The sequence below is a fragment of the Manihot esculenta genome, chromosome 11 (genome assembly GCF_001659605.2).
Source record: "Manihot esculenta cultivar AM560-2 chromosome 11, M.esculenta_v8, whole genome shotgun sequence".
Lineage (NCBI taxonomy): Eukaryota > Viridiplantae > Streptophyta > Magnoliopsida > Malpighiales > Euphorbiaceae > Manihot > Manihot esculenta.
The window spans coordinates 32583976-32608044 of record NC_035171.2 but is presented as its reverse complement, the minus strand read 5'-3'; the positions used below and the strand labels follow the sequence as shown (position 1 = coordinate 32608044).

General features: G+C 39.3%; 3 protein-coding genes across 3 annotated transcripts; 1 reads left to right on the top strand and 2 right to left on the bottom strand.

The window, feature by feature from the left end:
- Positions 1-2: 2 nt before the first annotated feature.
- On the bottom strand, positions 3-2848 carry LOC110625748. The gene is made up of 5 exons (XM_021771371.2): positions 2509-2848; positions 2108-2214; positions 1375-1882; positions 449-567; positions 3-341 (listed from the first exon to the last, which is right to left on the bottom strand). The coding sequence occupies exons 1-5, from the start codon at positions 2764-2766 to the stop codon at positions 140-142; spliced, it is 1194 nt and encodes a 397-aa protein (XP_021627063.1). The 5' UTR covers positions 2767-2848; the 3' UTR covers positions 3-139.
- An 11680-nt stretch (positions 2849-14528) lies between these two features.
- Positions 14529-15887, bottom strand: LOC122725051. Its single transcript, XM_043961470.1, has one exon. It carries the CDS (start codon positions 15885-15887, stop codon positions 14529-14531), a length of 1359 nt encoding a protein of 452 aa, XP_043817405.1.
- Positions 15888-18305: 2418 nt separating this feature from the next.
- Positions 18306-24032, top strand: LOC110626144 (protein SUPPRESSOR OF K(+) TRANSPORT GROWTH DEFECT 1). Its single transcript, XM_021771904.2, has 8 exons — positions 18306-18978; positions 19651-19756; positions 19990-20188; positions 22773-22841; positions 22929-23003; positions 23103-23201; positions 23310-23465; positions 23679-24032. The coding sequence occupies exons 1-8, from the start codon at positions 18513-18515 to the stop codon at positions 23802-23804; spliced, it is 1296 nt and encodes a 431-aa protein (XP_021627596.1). The 5' UTR covers positions 18306-18512; the 3' UTR covers positions 23805-24032.
- The last annotated feature ends 37 nt before the right edge of the window (positions 24033-24069 follow it).

Genomic DNA, 24069 nt, shown 5'->3' with positions numbered 1-24069 from the left:
AATTTCGAAAAATCATTATCAAAGTATTATTTAGAAAATTTAATTCCAGAGTTTGGTTAGCATAAATGTGGAAACTAGTGATTATAACATTCCAGTGCTTTTGCAGAATAAGATTAACTCCAGAAATGAAGCCATAATTTTACTTCACGACAGCTATGATATATGCATTCCAAGAATCTTCTTGTTCAAAATTCCTGACCTCCTCATACTTTATGTCTCGACTAACACCAAATCCCTCAGTGGTCCGGTTTTCTTCACTGTCTGGCATCTGCCGAAGCCAAAAGTGAACAGATTGAAAACCAGCTTCTTGTAAGCAGTCTTTGATCTCTGGCAATGACCACCTGGGGACATGAGAACTTGTTAGTACCAACTTATTAGACACACATATACTGAAGTCATTATCAGCAAACATACTAAGCCAAACATAATACGAAATCACACTACTTACAGCCTCCAGCTGTATGAAAATGCATGGCGAAGTTTTTTCTGCTGCTTCTGAAGATGAAAGTGGAGGCTAATCCTTGTTTTGCGCTCAATTATGTCAAATTCAGCTTGCTCCCACATATACTGTTGCATTGTTATTGAAAAGGTGAATAGTGAAGAAATTAATATGAATGTCAATTTAGTTCTGCACTAGAATCATGTTGGGGAAAAATATCTGATACCTTTGCACTTCTGAATCATTATTATGGACCTAAACTATGATGAAAAAATAAGAAAAAAAAAATTCTTCTCTCAAAACTGTACTCAATACTCATGCTATACAAGCTCTGTTTCTAATTTTCACCTAAACATATTCTAAAGCACATTTTACACCCTAAAAAGGTAAAAAGGTGGGAGGGAAGAGCGGGAAGAAGATCCAAAGTAATTTAGGAAATCACCAAGAAAGGAGGGCACTAACCATGGCCGGGAACCTCATAACACATGTACACATCGTCAATACAATTCATAAATTGATAGACATATAATTCATAATTGATAGATGCAATTTCAGGTCCATTCTTGCAGATATGAACACTGGGATTCATAAGAACAAAGTGTAGCACTTTAAATTCATGCCGCCATAAGTATGAGAAAAGCATTACTTATGAGAAGCATGCCTATTTGAATGTTCAAAATAAGCAAAATAATAGCATACTTATAGTTACAACAAGAGATCATTTCTAATTCTATATTCATTTGAGCTGCTGACATTTTCAAATTAAATAGAGAAGTTAGTAGCATTAAGTTTTCAAAGATTTGATGCTCTTGGATTTTATGTTCTCTAAACATGAACCTGGCCCGAAAAGGAAAGTGATGCATGCCAATATATACTTGTGGACCTCCCATATATGCTATTATTTTGCCATGGTATTTAGAGCAGATATAATATACCGTGAAATTTGGAAATCTTCTCTGGAGCCTCAGCTTGCGCTCTGATGATGTTCCACCATATAAATCCATCACAAATATACCACCCTTTTTGGACAAAGCATCAAGAACATGTTTGAAATACAAAACCAGATCTGCTCGTTTATGGAGACAACAGCAGCTGTAGTTAAAAGCGCACACAATGTCTCTTGCTGGTAATGAAAAGTTTCTTTTCAAGTACTTATCACCAGTAGAATCAGATGAGCCTGCTTGGACTGTAGATTCCAGCGCATTAATCTCTGAATTGACCTTGTGCTCTCTTAATTTAATGTTACTTATCAGTTCTTGAACCTCAAACCTGACTAGTTTAGCCTCAAAAGGTTGCAAAACATTTCCATGAAAGAGTGAGATTCTGGAATATCCATCAGCCCCAACTTTATTTATGTTGTTCTCCATGCACCAATTTAGTGCCTCAAGGTCCAAATCCACTCCTACAGCAGTCCGTCTTGAGTCGCTGCGGAGCCATTCGGTACTGTAGAAAACATAGACATCTCATGAACTAGAAGGTAAACTTTGAACTGCAACTAAAAAAACACAACCATCACAAGCTAAGATTGTGACCTCCATAAATGCATCAAAAAGTTTATAAAATAGTAACCGATAAAGATTCAATTATGAATTCAGAAACTATCAAAATTAAACACATAACATTTAAGTCACCATATCTCAAGATGGCAGCTCAAGCTAAGTATTTCACCTGAGAAGCGCAGTCCCACAGAAATCTTCCTGAAGATGGAGAGGCAACCTCCCGCCAACATACATTAAAAAGAACTTCTGCAAATAGCTAATGTCTCCTTTGGGTGACTGCAATCCATCGAATATCCACGAAATCCATTACAATCATAAAATTAAAAACTTTGGACAAGAATAAAATAAACCCACTAATTACACTTTTTCTTTTTTTTAATGTGTAGTAGAGCCAATTAAGATGGAATATCCACTTCCAAATTCAATCCCGTATACCCACATTTCATTAACAACCAAATGCAAAATCAAGAAGCAGAATTGGCTAATGGCTAGCAAAATAATCAAATACAAGAAGACTTTCTCAACAACCAAACAGGATAATCACAATTTCATTTTTTTTATGGGTCATACCTGCACAGATTGTTGGTAAAGAAGAAACTTTGAAGGAATGTCGCTGGATGGATTTGAATCATTATGCTTGCCGTCCTCTTCTCCATCTTCTTCTTCTTCTTCTTCTAAATCACCTTGTGGTTCCGGGTCTTGATCAGAGACAGACGATGGTAAACTTTGCGAGTAGTTATAGTCATCATCTTCTTCTTGCGTCCTATAGTAAGAAGCTCCTCTGGCTCTGTGTTGATGATGCTTCTGTTTCTTCTCTCGTTTCCCCATTTTCTACCTCTGCCGTTCTCCGCCGCTGTCAACACTCCCCGCACCCGTCCTTACACCTAATGCCCTGAAACTTGTCTAATATACTTACCAATATTACTAGCCGGTTAATTGGATATGAATTTTAGTGTGATTAATAGATTTATTTAGATATTTTTAAAATTAATAATTTAATTTTTTTTATTTAGATGTAAATGAATTGTTGGTGTTTGAAATTCAGCTGGTTAAAAATTTAATTAGCCTTGATTTGATTCCATTTCTAAATTAAGTCAAAGCTTAATTTTTTTAACAGTTTATTAAATTTAAAATTTATAGTAGGCTAGAATTAATATTACAGGAGAACTAAAATTAATCTTTACATAACTTTTATGATCTAAACTTAAGATTTTTAAAGTTAAAATGTATATAATTTAATTAAACTTTTAAAATTTGTAATTATTTGAATAATTAAAATTTATAAGTTTATTCTTTATAAATTTACGAAATAACTTATATACATATTTATTTAATTAAAATTAATATATTTATTTAATTAAAATTATTTAATTTTAAATTTAATTTTAAATTAAAATTTATTAATTATAAATAAATTAAATTATTTAAAAATTATTGATATTAAATTTAATAAAACTCAATTTGACTAAATTTATTTACTAAATAAATTAAATTTAAACTTCTTTAAATTTTAAATTTGTCCATTCAAATTTGAAATATTTTCATTTATAATTCTATTAGTCAATCGTTTAATGAGAGAATAAATATTTTAAACATCTAAATACTCTCACGACTGATTATGTACCCGTTAATGATGAAACATTTTATATTATATAAATTATATTTTAATTTTTAAATTTTAACATAATTAACAGTTTAATCTTTAAAATTTTAAAATTAAACCCTTATATTCCGCAATATTCAACCCAACTAAAATCATAATTTTTCCTCCATTATATACATTATTTCAAATTTAATTTCTAAATGTATAATTTTATTTTTAAAATAATATTTATAAAAATTTATAATCTATTTAAAAATTAATTGGCACTATTTAAAAATGGATAGAGTTATATGTTTTTTTTGAAAGTTTTAAAATTATCATATATTAAAATATTTTAATGAATAAATGTTGAAGGATAAAGAGTGTCAAAAATTATTTGAATGTGATTATTTAAATAAAAATTAATGAAAATTTAAGTGTTGTTTCAAATGAAAAATAAATGATCAAATTGTTTAAATTTTAATAGATAAAAGTGTTTAAATTTTAATAAATAAAGAAAAATAGATGGAATATTAACTTCTTAACATTTTTAATTTTAAAAGAGGGATAATAAAATATTTCTAATACTTTTAATGGCAAAAAATGGATGGAATGATGAAGTTTAGATAAATTGATTATAAATGGATTTAAATATTTGATTTTAGAAATATAAGAATTAATTTATTAATTATGTTAAAATTTAAGAATTAAAATATAGTTTATCTATTTAAAAAATAATAAAAACATTCTCCCACTTTAAAAGTAAAAAAAAAAAGAATATCTGATTTAAACAGACTCATTATAGATTATTTAAATATTTTATTTTAAAAATATAAGGATTAATTCATAAATTATGCTAAATTTAGGAACTAAAATGTAATTTGCCCTTAATTTTACATTTGAATAAAAATACTCTTAAATGTCAAAATGTGTTTTTTTTTGACATTTACCTCTCAATTTTATACAAATTAAACAAATAAAATGAAAATATTGAAGATATAACAAAACACTATATTTAAACTGAAGAAAAAATAAATTGAATTATTTAATTTTGATAATGTCAATTTGATACTATTATTAATTCAAAGTAATATGATATTATATATTTTTGTCAAAGGCATCAATAAAACAAGACAGTCACTTGGGCATTTTATCCAGAACAAACAACGCTTGATGAAAAAAAAAAACCTCTTCTGTTGAAGTCTTATTGGCAAGTGCATGAGCTACTTCATTCTTCGTTGTTCTTACCCAAGAGAAGGTGCATGTGTGCAGACCTTTCCTAAGGGACCAAATGTCATGAATAACATTTTGAATGGTCGTCCAGACATTCTGAAAATAAATAGCATCCATCAACGATTTACAATCCCCTTCCACTGTAACATTTTGAAACCTTCAATGACAGGCTACTATAATTACTTTTCTGCATGTAAGACTCTTCATAATCAATGAGTCTGTATGGAATGGGAAGTTGCACTTCCAATCAAGTATCAAGTCTGCCTGATCACAAACCACCATTGCTGAAGCTCCTTTAGCCGAATTTTTCTCTATCACTGCATTAAAATTAATCTTAATACAATTCAATGGTGGAAGTTTCCAACTATTATGGGTCACTTAATTTGTGCTCATAGGAGGTGAAGGACTGTTGGCTTCATTGAAAGAGTCCCAATAATTAATAGCAAAAACTATAGTTTCACAAGGACACTGAGCTCTTCCAGAGAAAGACGAGCTCATTTCTTGCTTTCCAAATGCTCCAAAAAATGAAAACCAACAGTTGTGGTACATCTAGTTTGGCCTTCACTCCTGTAAGTTGGTCGTATATTTCTTCCTAGCAGTCTTTGAAAGTTTCTCCACAAAGCATGGTTGATCAAATCTGAATTGAGGAAGTAAACCAAACGGCTACCTCTTTGGGACACTCAAGCAAGATGTGCTTAACTAATTCCATGGATCCGCAGTATCTGCATTCAGGAGGAATCGAAGAAATTCCCTTATGAATAGCCATGTTGGAAGGGAGTTTTTCATTGGGAATACTCTTAAGGAAAAATGGCTAGTTTATTTGGAAGGTTAATGCCCTAGACTTTTCTCTAGAAATTAATTTGCAATGTAGGTCCATGGCTTGCAGTCGAGGTATTGGCATAATCCCAGTGAATTTGATGAGCTATATGATAATTGGACTTCAATGTGCACTTGCCACTTTGCTGGAAATGCCAAATCAAATGATCCTCTTGCCTGTAACAACCCATTGGGAGTAATAAGATAAAATTTGCATCTTCTTCAAATCCACATTCCATTTTTGGGATGAAGGAACCAGTAGTTGAGAGACCCAAATTATATGTTGATCATGCCATTCCTTAGTTGTTAGAGGATGAGGGAAAGTTTAAGGTAACCACTTGTCCGTTTTGCACATTATGAAATTGTCTCTTTAACTTGCCACCTGATTCCTCTGTTAGGATTTGTCTTCCCTAAAAAATACTTCTCTAGCCTCATGAAGGATTATAGCCCTCTCTTGCTTACATAAATGATTCATGTGGAAAATATTTCCCATTAAGGATAAGTGCGAGGAGAGAATGAGGATTATCAATTATGCACTAACCTTGTTTTGCTAGGAGAGCCATGTTAAAGTCTTCAAGATTTTGAAACATCAGTCTTTCCCTGATCTTTAGCTCACAAAGAGAATTTCAAGATGCCCAATGGATTTTGTGTTGCTCTTTTTCTTGCCCCACCAAAAAATTAATATAATAGAATTGATAGACAAACAATTCTAAAGGCAGACATTGCATATTTTGAAATGGCTTGCAAGACTGATTTGATAAGAACTTCTCGACCCTTCTTTAGATAGAAATTTCTCTTTTCAGTCCATCATTTTGTTAAAAATTCTATTTTAAATAATAAAGAAAACCTTTGATTTAGCTTAGAGATATCAGATTGCAATCCAAAACATTTATTCGGAGTGTTTAGTTTGTCAATATAAAAAAGAGATGCAATTCTCTGATGCGATCTTGCAGTGTATTGGTGTTGAAGATTAAGCAAGATTTGTGAAAATTAACTTTTTGGCTGTTGGTTTTTGAATAATTCCTCAAATGTTCTCTTGCTCCCTCCATAGATGCCTTAGAATAAAATATAGAATCATATGCAAATAAGAGGTAAGAAATTGAGAGACCATATCTTGCAATTTTAACTCATTGCAAAGAGGTATGTTGAATACAGTGAGATAAGCCCTCCACACAAAAGAGGAATAAAAAATGTAATAAGAGATCTCCTCATTTAAGACCCCTAGAAGGAGTTATGAATCTAGTCCTATGGCCATTAATATGCACAGAATAGGTAACTCGTAATCCATTCCATTATCTAAGTGATTCATTACTCATGAAAGTCAAAGCAAGATGGCATGTAATGCATATATGCCCATTCCACATAGTTATATGCCTTACTAACATGAGTTTAAGAGTCATGTCATAATTCCTTTTCCCCTACTATTCTGGAAAGAATGCTTAACGTTATAGTTAATTAAAATATTATCGGATTTAAGTTGTCCTTTTGTAAAAATACTTTTTCATATTTGATAATTTTATTCATAAAAAGTCTAATTCTATAAGTCGTAAATTATTTTATAATTTTATAGGTCGTAACCGGACCTGTTTTACTTAGGCAATGAGAGTATGATTTATTTCTTCAATCATTTTTCACTTGCAAAGAAATTTTCTACTGCATTATAAATGTCATTAGCAACGATGGACCAATATTTTTAGAAGAATAAACTAGTTGAAGGATCAATAAAGAAAACAACTATTTTAACCTCATCTTGTATAATTGGCTTGATAAGATACAAATTCATCTCATCTGTAATTCTCGGATGGAACCATTGAGTAATGACCAAAAAATTGCAAGGCCTGGTCGATGAATAAATGTATTGAAACTAGCCATATGTAATATTCTGAATATTACCTAGAGATGTTTTCTAATTCCCACAGCTATCTCAGAAACCTACTATTGTATTACCTTTTCTTCTCTGGATGATTTTGCCATGGAAATAACTTGTGTTACTATCACACAATTGAAGCCGTTGAATCTGAGATTTTTGTGCTTAATAACTTTCTTCTATTTCGTATTCATGTTTGATGATCTGAGATCTAGAGAAATAGGGTTTTACAGAGGTTTTTGGAATAATGGAAAAACTTAGAGCTTAGGGGAGGATCATTCTCCTTTTATCCCTTTTCCTCCTATGCTAGTGACGTGCAACGGCCTGGCTATCATTGGACCACCTGTCTCTGCCATATTGATACGATTGTACGAGGATATCCGGTACCTGTCTCATGCGTAACGGCCCCTAATTCCCTTCGTGCGTGTGTGGATGGGTCCACAAGGCTGAAGGTGGGGCCTTCTTCCCGATTCCGGACTGGGCCGGGAGATAGGAATAATACTGAGCCCAAGGAGGATCAGCCTGAGAAGCAGTGAGGGCTGGGCCGGCCTGAGAGGCAATGGAAACTGGGTCGACCTGGTTGAGAAATCCATATGGACTCTGTATCAAGGTTCGAACGGGCTGGACCTATTTGTATTGGGATCGCATGGGCCTCCGAGTGATGGGCCGTGATTGAGGGCTTGGTCCCTGACTGAGGTGGAGAAATCCAGCGGTCATCAATTGCCCCTTTACCTTCTCGGCAGTTATTGCCCCAACTGTTGAGGGGGTAAACATCAAGAATCATTATGACCGCGCCTGTTTGAATTCAGCTTGCTCCATAACGCCCTTTCATCTTTTTGTCACTTGTAGCTTTAAATCCTCTCTGTCTTTTTTCTATTTCTAGCTTTCCTCTGCTCTTCGTGCATACTGCTGTCTTCACTTTCCTGCCTTTATCTTCCATGTACGCTTTCTTTCCTTTCTTGTGAATAGCCTTTAAGGATTCTGATGCCGCTAGCCTAGAGTATAACGTCGCCCTATCTCACATTAAAATCTCAGCCTCCGGCTATATATTAATAACACTTCCTTCTCAGCCTCAGGCTCCTTATCGGGACAAAAGGATCCCTCTTTCCGATTCTTCTCCCTCTGGTTCAATCGATCTCCAGAAAGATGCAAGTTTAGTTTTCTTTGTCATGTGGAAGAGGTATGGTTTATCCTTCCCTTATCTCCTTCTTTCAACGGGGTTTTCCAATATTTCGGGATTGTTTCTCGGACGCTGGCCCCTGATTTCACTCTCTTTATGTTTTCTTTCGAATCTGCTCTGTCTTTCATGGGGTCTGTTCTAACCTTGCTTTTGTGATTTTTGCAGCCTTTGGGGGTAAAGATGAATCGGATTAAGCCCCCTAAGATTCTTACGCCGCCCATAGGGAGCTTGAACGTTGCTTTAGATGTCTTCCTAATGGGGTGATTGGCAGGGGAGGTTACTCGACAAGTCGCCAAAATCATGTTTTCCAGGTCGTCTGGACGGCCTCCTCCCCCTGCTCCTGCCCGAGCTCCGGAGCCGAGCTTTCGCGGTGCCGAATCTTTAAGGCGGCCAAGTATTGACAAGTCCATTTCAGCCGTGCTGGTTGTTCAAGCTCTCAGGTTCTCTCGGGCTTCAAGGCCGAGCGAGGACTCCGGTTTGACGACAGCGAAGCCTGCCCCGTCTTTTGGCGATGCTTCTGGAGAGAGGCCTGAGGCCTTCATAGCTGAGATGAGGACCCTTGCTAGCCGGGCTGAGATCGCCTTTGTGAGGAATGTCTATGGGGTCCCCTCCGAGGTCGGTCCGACTGATGAGGATAGGGAACCCAGCTTTGTGGATGATGGGGGTGTAGCGGAGAAGGTCGGAGGCAAGTGTCCTATTCTCCTCAAAGTGTTTGTCTTGGTTCGTGCTCCAAAGAAGTCTTGGGCTTCCGGAAGATCGGCTCTTGTCTTTCTTTCTTCCAGGGAGGAGGAGAGGATTCTCGTGGTGCCCCTGATGTCTGCTCCTAACTCAAACTCATGGAATAACATGGTTTTTGAGGCTTATTATGAGATACAAGATGCTGTTTACACACGTAATTTTAGCAGACCAACATAGTATGTGTGTAGATTTGCAACATTCACTTGTTCCATTGCTCTTCAGAATGCCTCGCCAATTTTCCTCGGCTTGCTCGAGTGTATCGTGCATCACACTTGGGCGACAGGAAGCCTGCCTATGACGGAAAAGTGAGAGATGCTTATGGGGATCAACTTGTTCAGCTCTCCTATAATAACGAGATAGAGTTCGGTTGGTGAGTAGGGGACCTCTAAGGGAGTAGAAGGAGTCCGCCGAGCTAAAAGGGGAACAGGGTAGATAATAGCGCCTCTGGTTGTGTAAGTCCTTTGAGGACAGCTCTTTCTTCAGTGGAGTAGGCACTTGTAACATGCTATAAATGTACTTTTCTTTTAATGAAACTTTATTTTTACTTATTTTGCTTGTTGTTTCAACTTCATCGGACTACTTATTCTGTTAAACAGTCTGACTTGTTTAAATTTTAAAGATTTGACAAAAAACACTTAAGCTGTGCTTAATAAACTTTGTAAAGACTTGACTACATCGTTTTTCATCCCTTGTCTCTTAGCTAATCAAGGCTGAAAATTTTAACCAAGGATTTAGTCTCTGACTCATAAACTTTTCTAATTTCACAAGGCAGTCTTATCCGTAAGCTCTTTCCAAGCTGGGCTAGCTGCACTCGTGAGCTATGTTTTTAACAGTGATCAAGGCGTTCAATTTACAAGTTTTTATCCTTGTTACTCTATTAATGTGAGCTTAGGCGCATAGCCTTTGCTAAGTAATAATGAGTCAAATCATGTACCTGTCGCGATGATGAGCAGGGCTCGTCTTTTTGCCTTTAGTTCTGTCTTGACAGGGACTGGAGCTGAGGTTTTATCTACTTCGTGCCATTAGATTTTCCTTGGATTGCCCCTTTACTTCCTCAGTATTTATTACATGAATAGTGAGGAAGTAAATCCCTGTACTTTATTTGTACTTGCACGGCTTCTTTTTAGGCGATTTTACTTTGCTTTCTGGTTGTGAGCTCGGATGTCTAGTCCTCCTCGAGGTGATCCTTCGTCAGGCGGTGCAACTTAATCTGCGTGCTCCACTGGGACGGGGAGTTCGGCCTTTGTCATTTTCCTTCTTCTTGGGTTATTCTTGCTAAATGTTTGTTCATGGCGAACTGACTCGAGTTGTGAGCACAGTCTTTTGCCCTCGTTTATCCTCTTATATGTTCCTGCATTTATGGGCCGTTTCATAGAGGGAGCTCGGTTCTCTGTTATTTTCTCTATACTTAGCTTCATTTGTGTAAAGAATGGCGTTATTTTATTCATTTGTGCTTTTCAGAGTACAATATTTTTCTTTACAAATATTTCAAGGGAAATACCTCTTCAAGTGCTGGATATTCTAGGCATGGGGCTCAGGGTTTCCCTGCATATCTTCAATTCGGTATACTCCTGTCCTGACTACTTTTGCTATCTGAATGGGCCCTCCCAAGTCGGTGCCAACTTTCCCACTGCCGCTCTTTTTTCCGTAGCTTCTAAGTTTCTTAGGGCTAGGTCCCCTACCTTTAGACTTCTTTCCCTGACCCTTTGGTTGTAGTAACGGGCTGCCCGTTGTTGATAAGCAGCAGTTCGGACTTGAGCTTCCTCCCTAATTTCTTCGAAAGCGTCCAAGTTGTTCCTTAATTTGTCGTCGTTAGTGTTCTCATTAACAAATTGGACTCGATGAGTGGGGATTTGCAGCTCGACTGGGACTACGGCCTCTGTGCCGTAAGCAAGTGCAAATGGCGTTTCTTTAGTGGACGCTCTAGGGGTAGTTCGGAGTGCCCACAGGATACTGTTGAGCTCTTTTGCCCAGTTTGCCTTTGTCCCATCCAGCCGTTTCTTTAATCCTTGGAGGATAGCTCTGTTGGTAACCTCTGTTTGACCATTAATTTGAGGATGGGCTACGGAGGAGAATTTGTGCCATATGCCCATGTTCGCCGTAAATGCTCTGAAGGTGCTGCAATCAAATTGTCTGCCATTGTCAGATATGAGCACTCTCGGTATGCCAAACTTGCAGATGATGTTTCCCCATACGAAGTCTATTATCTTGTGAGCTGTGATCGTGGCTATGGCTTCTGCCTCTGGCCATTTTGAGAAGTATTCTATAGCCACCACCACGAATTTCCTCTGCCCCGTGGTCTTGGGGAAGGGTCCCAGGATGTCTATTCCCCATTGCGAGAATGGCCATTATAACATCCTCTGGGCCCACAACAGAAGATATTGTCCGCTTTGGGTTCGAGGGCCTTGGCCCAGCCTTCCCCTCACGGTTTTGTTCTTGGGTCAAGGGATTTGATACCCTTTCTTCCCAAAACGCGTCTCCTGTGGTCTCTTGGGGCTTGCCCTTATAAGGCTTCCCCCCTCCTTACCTCTTTCCGATGTGGGATACTTTCAATCCACCTCATAGGGCTTCTACCCCCCATAAGGCCTGAGCGTCCTCGCTCAGCACACAATTGGTATCAGAGCCTGGGCCTCATGAGTACGGTGTGCTGAGCGAGGACGCTCAGGCCTTATGGGGGGTAGAAGCCCTATGAGGTGGATTGAAAGTATCCCACATCGGAAAGAGGTAAGGAGGGGGGAAGCCTTATAAGGGCAAGCCCCAAGAGACCACAGTAGACGCGTTTTGGGAAAAAAGGGTATCAAATCCCTTGACCCAAGAACAAAACTGTGAGGGGAAGGCTGGGCCAAGGCCCTCGAACCCAAAGCGGATAATATCTACTGTTGTGGGCCCAGAGGATGTTACAGCCATGGACTGGATATGCTGGCTTGAGGAGTGGCTGGGACTTTGATGGCGTTAGCAAATCTTTGGCATACGTAGCATCTTCGGACAAACTCTTCTGCTTCTCTTTTAACAGTGGGCCAGTAGTACCCTTGCCTGAATATTTTATTGGCTAATGTCCCTGCCCCTTCGTGAGCTCCGCACATTCCCCTGTGTATCTCTTCCATCACCTTTGTAGCCTCTTCCGGGTTCACACACCGGAGCCACGGGCTGGATTTCCCTTTTCTGTATAAGGTCCCCCTTACTGCTTGGTAGTTGGCAGCACGAGCTGCTATCTTTTTGGCTTCGTCTTTATCCTCGGGGAGCTTTTCCTTCTCCAGGTATTCTAGGTATGGGGTCATCCAAGTCGGGCTTTGTTCCACCTGCAATACCGTGTTTGTTTTACTAAAAGCAGGCGTATGGACGTGCTGTATGTACACTTCATCGGGGAGTTGTTCTAATTCTTCTTTGGACAACCGACTAAGCAGGTCTGCTTCCTCATTTTCTGCCCGAGGTATTCTTTGAAATTTGATGGTAACTCCCCGATCTATGAGTTCAGCCTCTATAGCTTTTACTTTTGCCAGGTAGCTCAGCATGGTTGGATCTCTGGCCTGATATGCCCCAGTTATCTGATTGACCACCAGTTGTGAGTCGCTATTTACTTCGAGGTCGGTTGCCCCTACCTCCATTGCCACCAGCATCCCGTTTATTAGGGCTTCATACTCCGCCATATTATTAGAGGCTTTGAATTCTAAGCGTAGGGCGTAGCAAACCTTAAATTCTCCAGGCCCCTTAAGCATTATTCCAGCACCGCTGCCTCCGGCGACTGAAGCCCCGTCTACATATAACTTCCAGCTGAACTTTTGGAAGAGTTCTTCCTTTCTTTCCTTCCCTGATACTTCTGAAGATGATTCTCCTTGTTCCTCACTGAATGTGCACTCTGCTATGAAGTCAGCAAGGGCCTGAGATTTTATAGCTGTTCGAGGTCGATACTCTAGGCAGTAAGGACTAATCTCAATGGACCACGCTAGCATCCGGCCTGAGGTCTCCGGTCTATGCAGAATCTTCTTCAAGGGTTGATCTGTCATTACTACTCCTTGGTGGCTTTCCAGATAAACCCTGAACTTTCGGACTGCCAGTAGTAAAGCGTATGCTATCTTCTCAATATTCAAATATCTGACCTCGGCATCTTTAAGCACCTTGTTGACATAGAAAATAGGCTTCTGCTCTCCTTCTTCCACCCTTACCAATACGGCGCTGACTGCTTGTTCAGAGGCTGCCAGGTATATCAGAAGTTTCTCACCTTCTATGGGACTACTAAGCACGTGAGGCGAGCTGAGATAGCTTTTGAGTTCTTTGAAGGCTTCTCGATAGTCTTCTGTCCATTCGAAGTTTGGCACTTTCCTCAACTTCTTGAAGAATGGTAAACACTTTTCTGCCGACCTCGACATGAATCGATTAAGCGCCACTACTCTCCCGGTCAGTCTCTGGACGTCCCTCACACAGGTCGATTCTGGCATATTCAATATGGCCTCTACCTTCTCCGGGTTGGGCTCGATGCCTTTCCCACTCACCATGTATCCCAGGAATTTTCCTCCTCTGATGAAGAAGGCGCATTTCGCTGGATTCAGCTTCATTCTGTACTAATCTAATACTCCGAATACCTCCTTCAAATCTGCCACGTGCTGTTGGAAAGTTAGGCTATTGACCACCATATCATCCACATAAACTTCTACGTTTCTGCCGATCTGATCTTTGAAGATTTTGTTCATCGGTCTTTGGTAAGTTGCCCCGGCGTTTTTCAATCCGAAAGGCATGGCTCTATAGCAATAAGTCCCATCTTCTGTTATGAACGAGGTCTTTTCTTCGTCCGACTTGTCCATTGGGATTTGATGATAACCAGACATTGCGTCCAAAGACGACATATAATCAAAACCGGCCGTAGAATCAACCATTTTATTAATATCAGGGAGGGGATAACAATCTTTAGGGCAAGCCTGATTCAGGTCAGTGAAATCTATGCACATCCTATATTTGCCATTGGCTTTTTTGACTAGTACAGGATTAGCTAACCACTACGGGTACATGACTTCCCTAATAAAGCCTGCCTCTTCTAACTTCTACACTTCCTCCCTGGTGGCTTGTTGCTTCTCCCTTCCTACCACCCTCTTCTTCTGCTTCACCGGCCTGGCTTCGGGGAGGACGTTCAGCTTATAGGTTATCACCTCGAGATCAATTCCGGGCATGTCAAAAGGCTTTCAGGCGAAGCTTGACGCGTGACTTCGGATCAAGGCCATGACCTCGATTTTCTGTTCTTTGGTGAGGCCGGCGTTAAGACTAAAGACTTTATCTGTTTCTGCTTCTGTTAAAGGAAAAATCTCCAGTTCCCCCACCGGCTCTGTCTTGGCTTCTGTTTTCTTGTCTCGGACCTCCAGGACTTCTGAATTCAGCCTATCTTCTGTTGAGCTCGACTCTGCTACCGTAGCTAGGTACACTGCCCTTGCTTCCTCCTGGCTTCCCCGAACTATTCCCACCCCTGCCTCTGTTGGAAACTTCATTGCCAGATATCTGATACTGGTGATGGCCTCAAAGTCAAACAATGCAGGTCTTTCCAGGATCGCGTTGTAGCTCAGGGGGAGTTTAGCCACCAGGAACACCGTATAATGGGTGCGAGTCCTTGGTGCTTCTCCCAAAGTAAGGGCTAGCTTTACCTTCCCTTCCACCGTTACTGGCGTTCCTCCAATTACTTTAATCGGGGCCTGATCTCGAACCAGCTGCTCTTTGGGGATTCCCATTTGCTGGAAGACTCGATAAGGTAGCAGATTCACCTTGCTCCCGTCATCCACTAAGATCTTCTTTACGCGGTAGTTGTGAATGACAGCTTCAACGACAAAGGCGTCGTCATGGGGCATTTGAACACCCTGGGCATCCTCTGGGGAGAAAGTGATGACCGTCGGAGAGTGTACGACGACCTGCATGACCTCAGCGCTGCTGCTTTCTCCCTCTCTACTCCTCTTTTTCCCCCTTCGACTCATCCGTCCTCCTGTGCCTCCGACAATCATATTGATGGTCCCACTAGACCCGTCGTTTACGGGGTTAGCTCCCGTTCTCCTCGGCGCTTGGACTGCTGGATTGGGCTGGGGTCTCTGTCCTTCTGGTTTCTTCACGAAGTTCTTCAGGTGTCCCCTTTTTATCAGCCTTTCGATTTCCGTGATCAACTGGAAACAGTTATTGGTGTCGTGGCCATGAGTACGATGGAACTGACAGTATTTGTCAGGATTTCGCTGGTCGGCTTCCGTTCTCAGGGGTCTAGGCCACTGAAAGAGTTCCTTGTCTTGGACGGCAATGAGCACTTCGGCTCTAGAGGCATTAAGTGGGGTCGACTTCTCTGGAACCCACGGAGGGAGTGACTTCTGTTCTGAGACCCGAGTAGGGAGAGGTCTTTGGTCCCTTCGCTCCCAGGGCTGTCTGTAAGGCTCAGGCCTTTTGCCATGTCTCTTCTCTTGCTTCTCCGGCCTCCTTTCCTCCAGGGTTTTCTCCTTACCTGCCACTCCCTTGGCGAATCGGCTTGTCACCAAGGCGTCATCCTTCCTTATGTACTTCTCAGCCCTCTTCATCAACTCGACCAGTGAGATCGGAGGCTTCCTGCTTAATGAGCCGAAGAACTCGGCAGAGGTCGTCCCCTTTTGCATGGCTTCCACCGCCTTTCCCTCATCGAGCTCGGGAATCTGCAAGGCCTCCGTATTGAAACGAGCGACATACTCCCTGAGCGATTCGTCTCCTCTCTGCCTGATTGTCTCCAGGTAGCTCGTCTTCCTATCTGCTGGCACTCCGGCAATAAACCGGCTAATGAAGCGAGTGGCCAGATCCCCAAAACTGCTGATACTCCCAGCCTCGAGGCTGTTGAACCATGCCCGTGCTGGCCCTGAGAGCGTCATTGGGAATGCCTTGCACATCAAGGCATCTGATAGAGTCTGCAGCTCCATGAAAGTCTTGTAGTTGAGGACATGCTCTCGGGGGTTTCCAGCTCCTTCATAAGCCGCCATTGATGGCATCATAAACTTCTTAGAAACAATTTCCTGTTGCACCCACTTCGAGAAAGGTGAAGAAGTGGGCAGGAAGGTTTGGCTCTGATCCTTCTTTCCCAGTTCAGCCAAGAGCTGCTCTCTCAACTTTTGCAGCTTTTGGTCTACATTCTCATCTTCCAGCCTGGGTTTCTTCTCCAGGTGGTATTCCTTCTCCTCTGCTTCACTTCTCGCCCACCTGGTTGTCCCGGCGGAATAGTTGTCAGCCTTATCATTCTCTATCATCTCCCTCACCCTCCTTCCGTGGACTCGGGCCTCCGGCTCTTCTCCCCTTTTCTCCGGTATCGCGGCTGCTGGTTTGGAGGCGGTCAAGGACAGGTTGGGGCTCATTGGTTTGGGGTTCTTCTACCACTGGGAGTGTATTTATCGGGGTGCTGAGGCCCCTTTGTTGCATTATCTGCCCCAACCAGTGGGCGGTGTTCTGTAGTTGGAGGGCCATGGTTTGAAGGTCCTGGTTAGATAAGGTGGCGGTGGGAGCATTCCCTGCCAAGCTTGGCGAGGGATTGAGAGGAATAGGTGTTTGGTTATTTAGTATTGTAGGACTAGAAAAGGAGAACTGCTGCCCCTCCTGGACAGAGCTCAGGTCATTTGGGATGTTAAGGTTGCTTTCATTGTGATTAGCCATCGTGGATCTCAGTGGGTTTTGTTAAGAGTGGAACTCCGGTGATGAAAAGATCTCCTTCGTTTCCCACAGACGGCGCCAATTGATGATCTGAGATCCAGAGAAATAGGGTTTTACAGAGGTTTTTGGAATAATGGAAAAACTTAGAGCTTAGGGGAGGATCATTCTCCTTTTATCCCTTTTCCTCCTATGCCAGTGACGTGCAACGGCGTGGCTATCATTGGACCACCTGTCTCTGCCATATTGATACGATTGTACGAGGATATCCGGTACCTGTCTCATGCGTAACGGCCCCTGATTCCCTTCGTGCGTGTGTGGATGGGTCCACAAGGCTGAAGGTGGGGCCTTCTTCCCGATTCCAGGCTGAGCCGGGAGATAGGAATAATACTGAGTCCAAGAAGGATCAGCCTGAGAAGCAGTAAGGGCTGGGTCGGCCTGAGAGGCAATGGGAACTGGGTCGGCCTGGTTGAGAAATCCATATGAACCCTGTATCAAGGTTCGAACGGGCTGGACCTATTTGTATTGGGATCGCGTGGGCCTCCGAGTGATGGGCCGTGATTGAGGGCTTGGTCCCTCACTGAGGTGGAGAAATCCAGCGGTCATCAATGTTCAAGTTTATTTTTTAGAATTTTGACAAGGTTAGTGATTCGAAAAAATATATTTTTCAAAAATTATAATTTGTATTATTATAGTTTTTATATTATTATTTTTTATAGGTACTGCAATGCAGAAGCCGTGGAAGGAGGTGGATTAAAACTTTTTAAGTATACAATTTTAAAAAAATTAAAGTTATGAAATATTTTGAAAAAAAGTATTAAAATTCGGAAATGTTTAGGACTTTTATTTAAAAAAAAAACATTAATCAACATAAAATAATAGAATTGAAATCGCATTTTCATTTATGTTGATGTTTCTTAAGGCTTGTTTAAAAAAATATTTTTGAAAAAATAAATTCAATTAAATTTGTATATAATTGTACATAAATTTTGCTTTATAAACAACAATTAAATTATTTCAAATATAAAAATCGATAACAAATTCAATTAGATTGAATGAAATTTTTATTCTTCAATTTATGATAATAGAAAAAATTATCATAATTCATTAATCAGAAGGAAAAATATAGAGAATTGGAATTCATGGTAAATCTCATAGTATTTGAAGCATTTTGTCCTGGTTTAAATAGGGATATTCTATTATACAATTGCTTCATATTTTTCGTTTATTTATTTTTAATTAATGAAATATAATTCATTTTATTATTGTACACAAATAATAATAACTCATGAAAAATAATTATTATATTATAATAATAAGTTATTAGCAACTTCCATTGGAACCTTCCCCTCACCTCAGTCATCACACGCTTGTTTCCTTTGACATGGCTGCTTAAGCCTTAATTTCCAATCTTTTTCTTTCAAACCCCTGTTTTTTCTCAAATTCATCACCAAATTATCATCAATCTATAGGTTTTCTCATTTCGTCCCAAAATTTCACATGATATCTTCTGTTGATTGATCGGGAACCTCTATAAGATGTATAGCAATTTCAAGGAGCAAGCGATAGAGTATGTCAGGCAAGCCGTACAAGAAGATAATGCTGGTAACTATGCTAAGGCCTTCCCTTTGTATATGAACGCGCTTGAGTACTTCAAGACCCATTTGAAGTACGAGAAGAACCCTAAGATTCGGGAAGCGATTACCCAGAAATTCACCGAGTATCTTCGTCGGGCTGAGGAGATCCGGGCTGTGCTCGATGAAGGCGGCCCTGGGCCCGCTTCCAATGGGGATGCTGCTGTTGCTACCCGCCCCAAGACCAAACCTAAGGATGGAGAAGATGGTGAGGATCCTGAACAGACCAAATTGAGAGCTGGATTGAATTCTGCAATTATTAGGGAAAAGCCTAACGTCAAGTGGAATGATGTGGCTGGACTTGAGAGCGCGAAACAGGCGTTGCAGGAAGCTGTTATTTTGCCTGTTAAGTTCCCCCAATTCTTTACAGGTGAATTTTCTACTCGATTTTCCGTCCCCCCCCCCCCCCCCCCGTTCTGTGTGTTCTATATTTGGTTGATGGTTGTGAAATCGTATGCTTTTGGAATGGTTTGCTGGATCGAACTGCCTGCAAAATGATTTTTGATGCATGGTTTCTGAATCTATCATCGCTATAGCAAATTGCTAATCTTTCTATTGGCTGTCTTGGGTCCATCGAGTTTATTTTGCTTCAAAGTGGTTGCCTTAAAGTAAACTAGTTGATACAAAATGTTTATCCGATGATCATGTTTGGGTATTGTCTTGGCCCCACTGTTTTATCTTGACTCGTGAGTTTGTAAATGGAGACAGTGGCATGCGTGCTCTGTCGTGTTTGGTATATCAAGGATTTTGGAATATGGACATCTAAGGTTCTTACTTGGTAGAAGAACAGTTAGAACGAAGATGCAAAGAAGGTTTCTTATTGTTGTTATTGCTCTACTTTTATTTTTCTTGTTATTGCTCTGCTTTTATTTTTCTTTTATGTCATCAGCAGGTTACTTAGGACTCGGAGATATAGAATTCAGTCATTTTGCATCTATTCTGTTATTGACTCCATTGTAACTTCTGTATTAACATTTTGTAACAAATCTCGACTGGCTTTACTCTGTTAATGTCTTATATTTCCTTTTGCTCTTTCTTTTAGGGAAGAGACGGCCTTGGAGAGCTTTTCTTTTGTATGGGCCACCTGGAACTGGGAAGTCTTACTTGGCCAAGGCAGTTGCAACTGAAGCAGACTCTACTTTTTTCAGGTAAATAGTCTAAGTCACAAAGAGAGTCTTTTAATTTAGCTGTGAGAAGGTGTAAGTTGTCAGTTTTTATTTGATTAATCTTGGCATGTTGTGGCAGCACTTAATGTTTTGTTGCTGCATCTAGATTTCCTTTTTCCTCTAAATGAGCTTTTATGCGTGTAACTAGCATGTGATCATCTATGTTTTTAATTAGGTTGCAAGTTGCTGGAATTTAATTCTCTGTTTCCCTACAGTATTTCTTCGTCAGACCTAGTTTCAAAGTGGATGGGTGAAAGTGAAAAGCTTGTCTCCAATCTTTTCCAAATGGCACGTGAAAGTGCTCCTTCGATTATTTTTATTGATGAGATAGATTCCTTGTGTGGCCAGCGTGGAGAAGGTAATGAGAGTGAAGCTTCAAGACGTATCAAGACAGAACTTCTTGTGCAGATGCAGGTGTGTCTTTTCCCCCTTGTTGGCAAGTGATTGGGAAGAATAGCATTCTTTATTTTGCTGCCACTGAGAATGGCATTATTTTACTCTGCCATTCATTTTACCTTCTTCTGAATGCTTTCAATTCTGCTTGGTATCTTCATAATATCAATTTTGTTCTGACCAAGCCTCTAACGGGAATTAATAACACTTGTAAAAAAAACCTGTTTAGATGAGGTAGTGATGACATTGATGCTGAAATAAGAAGGTTTATGGAATACATGGTACTTTTGAATGGGAATCTTAATTGGCAACCTCATTGGCTTAGATTTGTCTTTTAATTACAGCTGGCTCTACATGTGTTAGGATACTTACTTGCAAACGATGTCCTGTGCACTTGTTTGGTCATAATGTCGGATGGCGGAGAGGTTTGAGAGTCCGAGTTTCAAATTACAAGAAAATGATTCATATAAAATTCTAATAAAATTAAAGATACTAAAATTTTCTTTTCCAAATTAATATGGAATTAAAAATTCTAGACTTTGAATATATTTGATAACCATGAATATTTGCAATGCCTGGATCTGGTCAGAAAGGGGTGGAGGGAGGGATCTATTGCATTGCAAATTGGGAGCACAGGTTGAGAGCACTGGACTAGTTTAGAAGTTTTAAGTTCTAGACATGGGAGGGGGAGATAATTTGCACTGCAAATTGAGAGCACGTTATTAGTTTAGAGAAGGAATAGAGGGAGAGAGAGAGAGAGGGGGGCATTTAATTATACCCACATACATATTCTGTCATGTTACTACCTTTATGTTTCATATGTTGACTCTTAATGTTGTTTTCTATATATTTTGTTAATTAGCTTTGTGTCTTGCTTAAAAAATATTTGCTGCAGCCCTTATTTATTTAGGGTATATAATTATGACATTTAGATTTGCCTGGGTTCTCCATCCTGCTTCATGTGTTTGTTGGTGGGGGTGCTTACTCTCTTCAATTTTTTCTTCAGTCTTGTACCCAAGTATGTGTCCATGCATATGATTGTTTCATCTAAGTAACTGTTTTTTCTCTTCATTTTCAACCTATCTTCCCTCTTCCTACTCTCTTTCACCTTGGAATCTGGGATTGTGGACAAAATCCATGACCAATGAGGGTGAAATTGGGAATGGCCAAAGTTTATTGCTTCCTTGGAAATTATTGCTGCAGTGTACTTGGTCCATCAAGTTAGAATATATCATGTAAAATCTCAAATTGTATGCAAGAAAAAAACAGCTGCTGTAGATTTTTTAAAAATCAAGGGGGAATTACAAAAATGCCATAAGTAATACCATTATTAACAAATTGATCCTTAACCTCTCTAAACTTTGCTTCCCTTGAATACTTTTGTCCCTTCATCCATTTGGCTATTAATTTTTAAGGAAAAGATCAAATTCCCTTGTAGAAGAAGGATTTTTTAATATAATTTTCAAACTAAATGCACAGAAGTGTTTATAATGGATGAATTTAGGGACTAAATAGCTATTTAGTTGAAATTTGAATAACGGAATATGTTGAAACACACTTAGAAAATTGATGGAATGACTAAAGTATTTAACAACATCAAAACCTTGGAAGGTTTTAGTGAGTTTTTCAAAATACAGGGAATAACCTATTAAATGTTAATAATGACAGTACCCAGGACATTTTTATAAATCTCCCTAAAACAAATACAATCTTTAATTATTCCAGGGTTATACCTTCTTGCAAAATTGATTCTGCAGTTTCTCATGGCAAGGCTTTCATCTTAAGTGGTGCATAGAGTTTCTTCTTTTTTTGGCTGTTATCTTTGTCCTATGTTTCTCAATAGTCAGTCATGGGTGTGTTTAGCCTGAATAGAGTTCCTAAGTTGAGGAAATTCAGTGAGAAGAGGTAGTGTTCTTACTGCTCTGAGGACCTAGAGGATATTTGAAAATTGAGTATTTGTATCAACAAATGCTTGAAACCACATTCAGAGCTTTCAACTATTGTAACTGTTTTTTATTTATGTCTCCACACACAAGTTAACTAATAAGTGACATCCTGGTGGTGATTAATGCTTTAATTATCTAGCATATCTACTTCTCAATCATCAAAGTACTTTGAAATGGCTTTAGGCAATTGCCTGGATAATTCTTGGACATTCTGCATGAGCTGCAAATTAGTTTATTACAATGGGTATAACCTTTATGCTTGAAATAAATTGTATAACCTTTTCTATAGTGCAAACTGATAAGGTTTGATTCTTATTATTGCTATTAACAATGTCATCCTTATGTTATTGTGGATTGCTAACTTCCAATGTGTTGGATAACGGTTTTTTTTTTATTCAGTGTTTTTTGTTTATTAAATGATAACTAAGTTTTGGGATCAAATTAAAATTGGTCTGAATTGTTTTCTTGCAACTCTCTATATCTCAGTTTTTACTTTGTCCAGTTAATTTGATGCTATAAACTTCATGTGGTATCTATTCTAGTTTTGTTTTACACTGAACTGAGGATGATAAATTTGAAAATGTCCAACTAATAGATTCATGTATGTTGTGCATGTTTCTTTGTGAAGTAAAATGGACCATAAGTTTCCTATATTTTAGGGTGTAGGTAACAATGACCAGAAAGTTCTTGTTCTTGCAGCAACAAATACGCCATATGCCCTAGATCAAGTAAGAAAATTATTATTATTTTTTTTTTTCAATTTTCTCTTGAATGCTGTTACTCTTTGGCTCTGGTGCTAATCTTAGTGATTACAGGCCATCAGGCGACGTTTTGACAAGCGTATATATATTCCTCTCCCAGATTTGAAGGCTCGGCAGCACATGTTCAAGGTACTAGTGTTATTGTTGGACATAACTTTAATTCAAGAATTATTTGGCTTTGTAACTATCTTCATCTATTTTTGCTGAGCCTCAAAAACATTTGAACAGGTGCATCTTGGAGATACCCCTCACAACTTGACTGAAAGTGATTTTGAAGTCTTAGCTCGCAAGACTGAGGGCTTTTCGGGTTCAGATATTTCTGTTTGTGTAAGCATGTCCCTAGTTAAGATTTTTTTTTCCTCCCCTAAAAATTCTCACTATGGAGATATTTTAAGAAGGATCACACCATAGATTTTTTTGCTTTGACTTTGACAGGTCAAGGATGTTCTATTTGAGCCTGTTCGTAAAACACAGGATGCCATGTTTTTCATCAAGACTCCTAATGGCATGTGGGTGCCATGTGGACCAAAGCAACCGGGTGCTGTCCAAATTACCATGCAGGAACTGGCAGCGCAAGGACTAGCAGCCCAGGTAATGAATAGATGCCCTTGATATGAGTATCTGCTGTCAGTTTTCTGATAATGAGATTAGAAAAGCACATTCATTAATTTCTCCTCTATAAAAAAAATGTGCTTTAGATGTTTAGAGATAGAAGGGGGGCATTTTTATCTTATTTTTATGCCTGCTTAATGCTTATCTTTAAAGTTCCTAAATTCTTCTTGATACTTGTCAATGTGTCTGCAGATCCTTCCCCCTCCTATTTCGAAAACGGATTTTGATAAGGTCCTTGCAAGACAGAGGCCAACTGTGAGCAAAGCTGATTTGGAGGTTCATGAGAGATTCACAAAGGAGTTTGGAGAGGAAGGCTAATGAATATGGTGATACGATTGATCCACACTCATGAATTCAACAGCTATGATATGTATTTTAGTTGTTAATGCTGGTTCCCATAAATTACTTTTTTCATCAAAGGGGGAAGCTGGTTTGACTTTCCCTTTGTATTGAGATGGAAGAACTGAATATGGATACTTTTTAAATTGCATGTTTCAAATTGTGTAAAGAAGAGTTTTAGAAATATCATTCCAGAATTTTATTTTATCAGGCTGCTTCCTAACGATTTCTTGTTCCCGAAAAT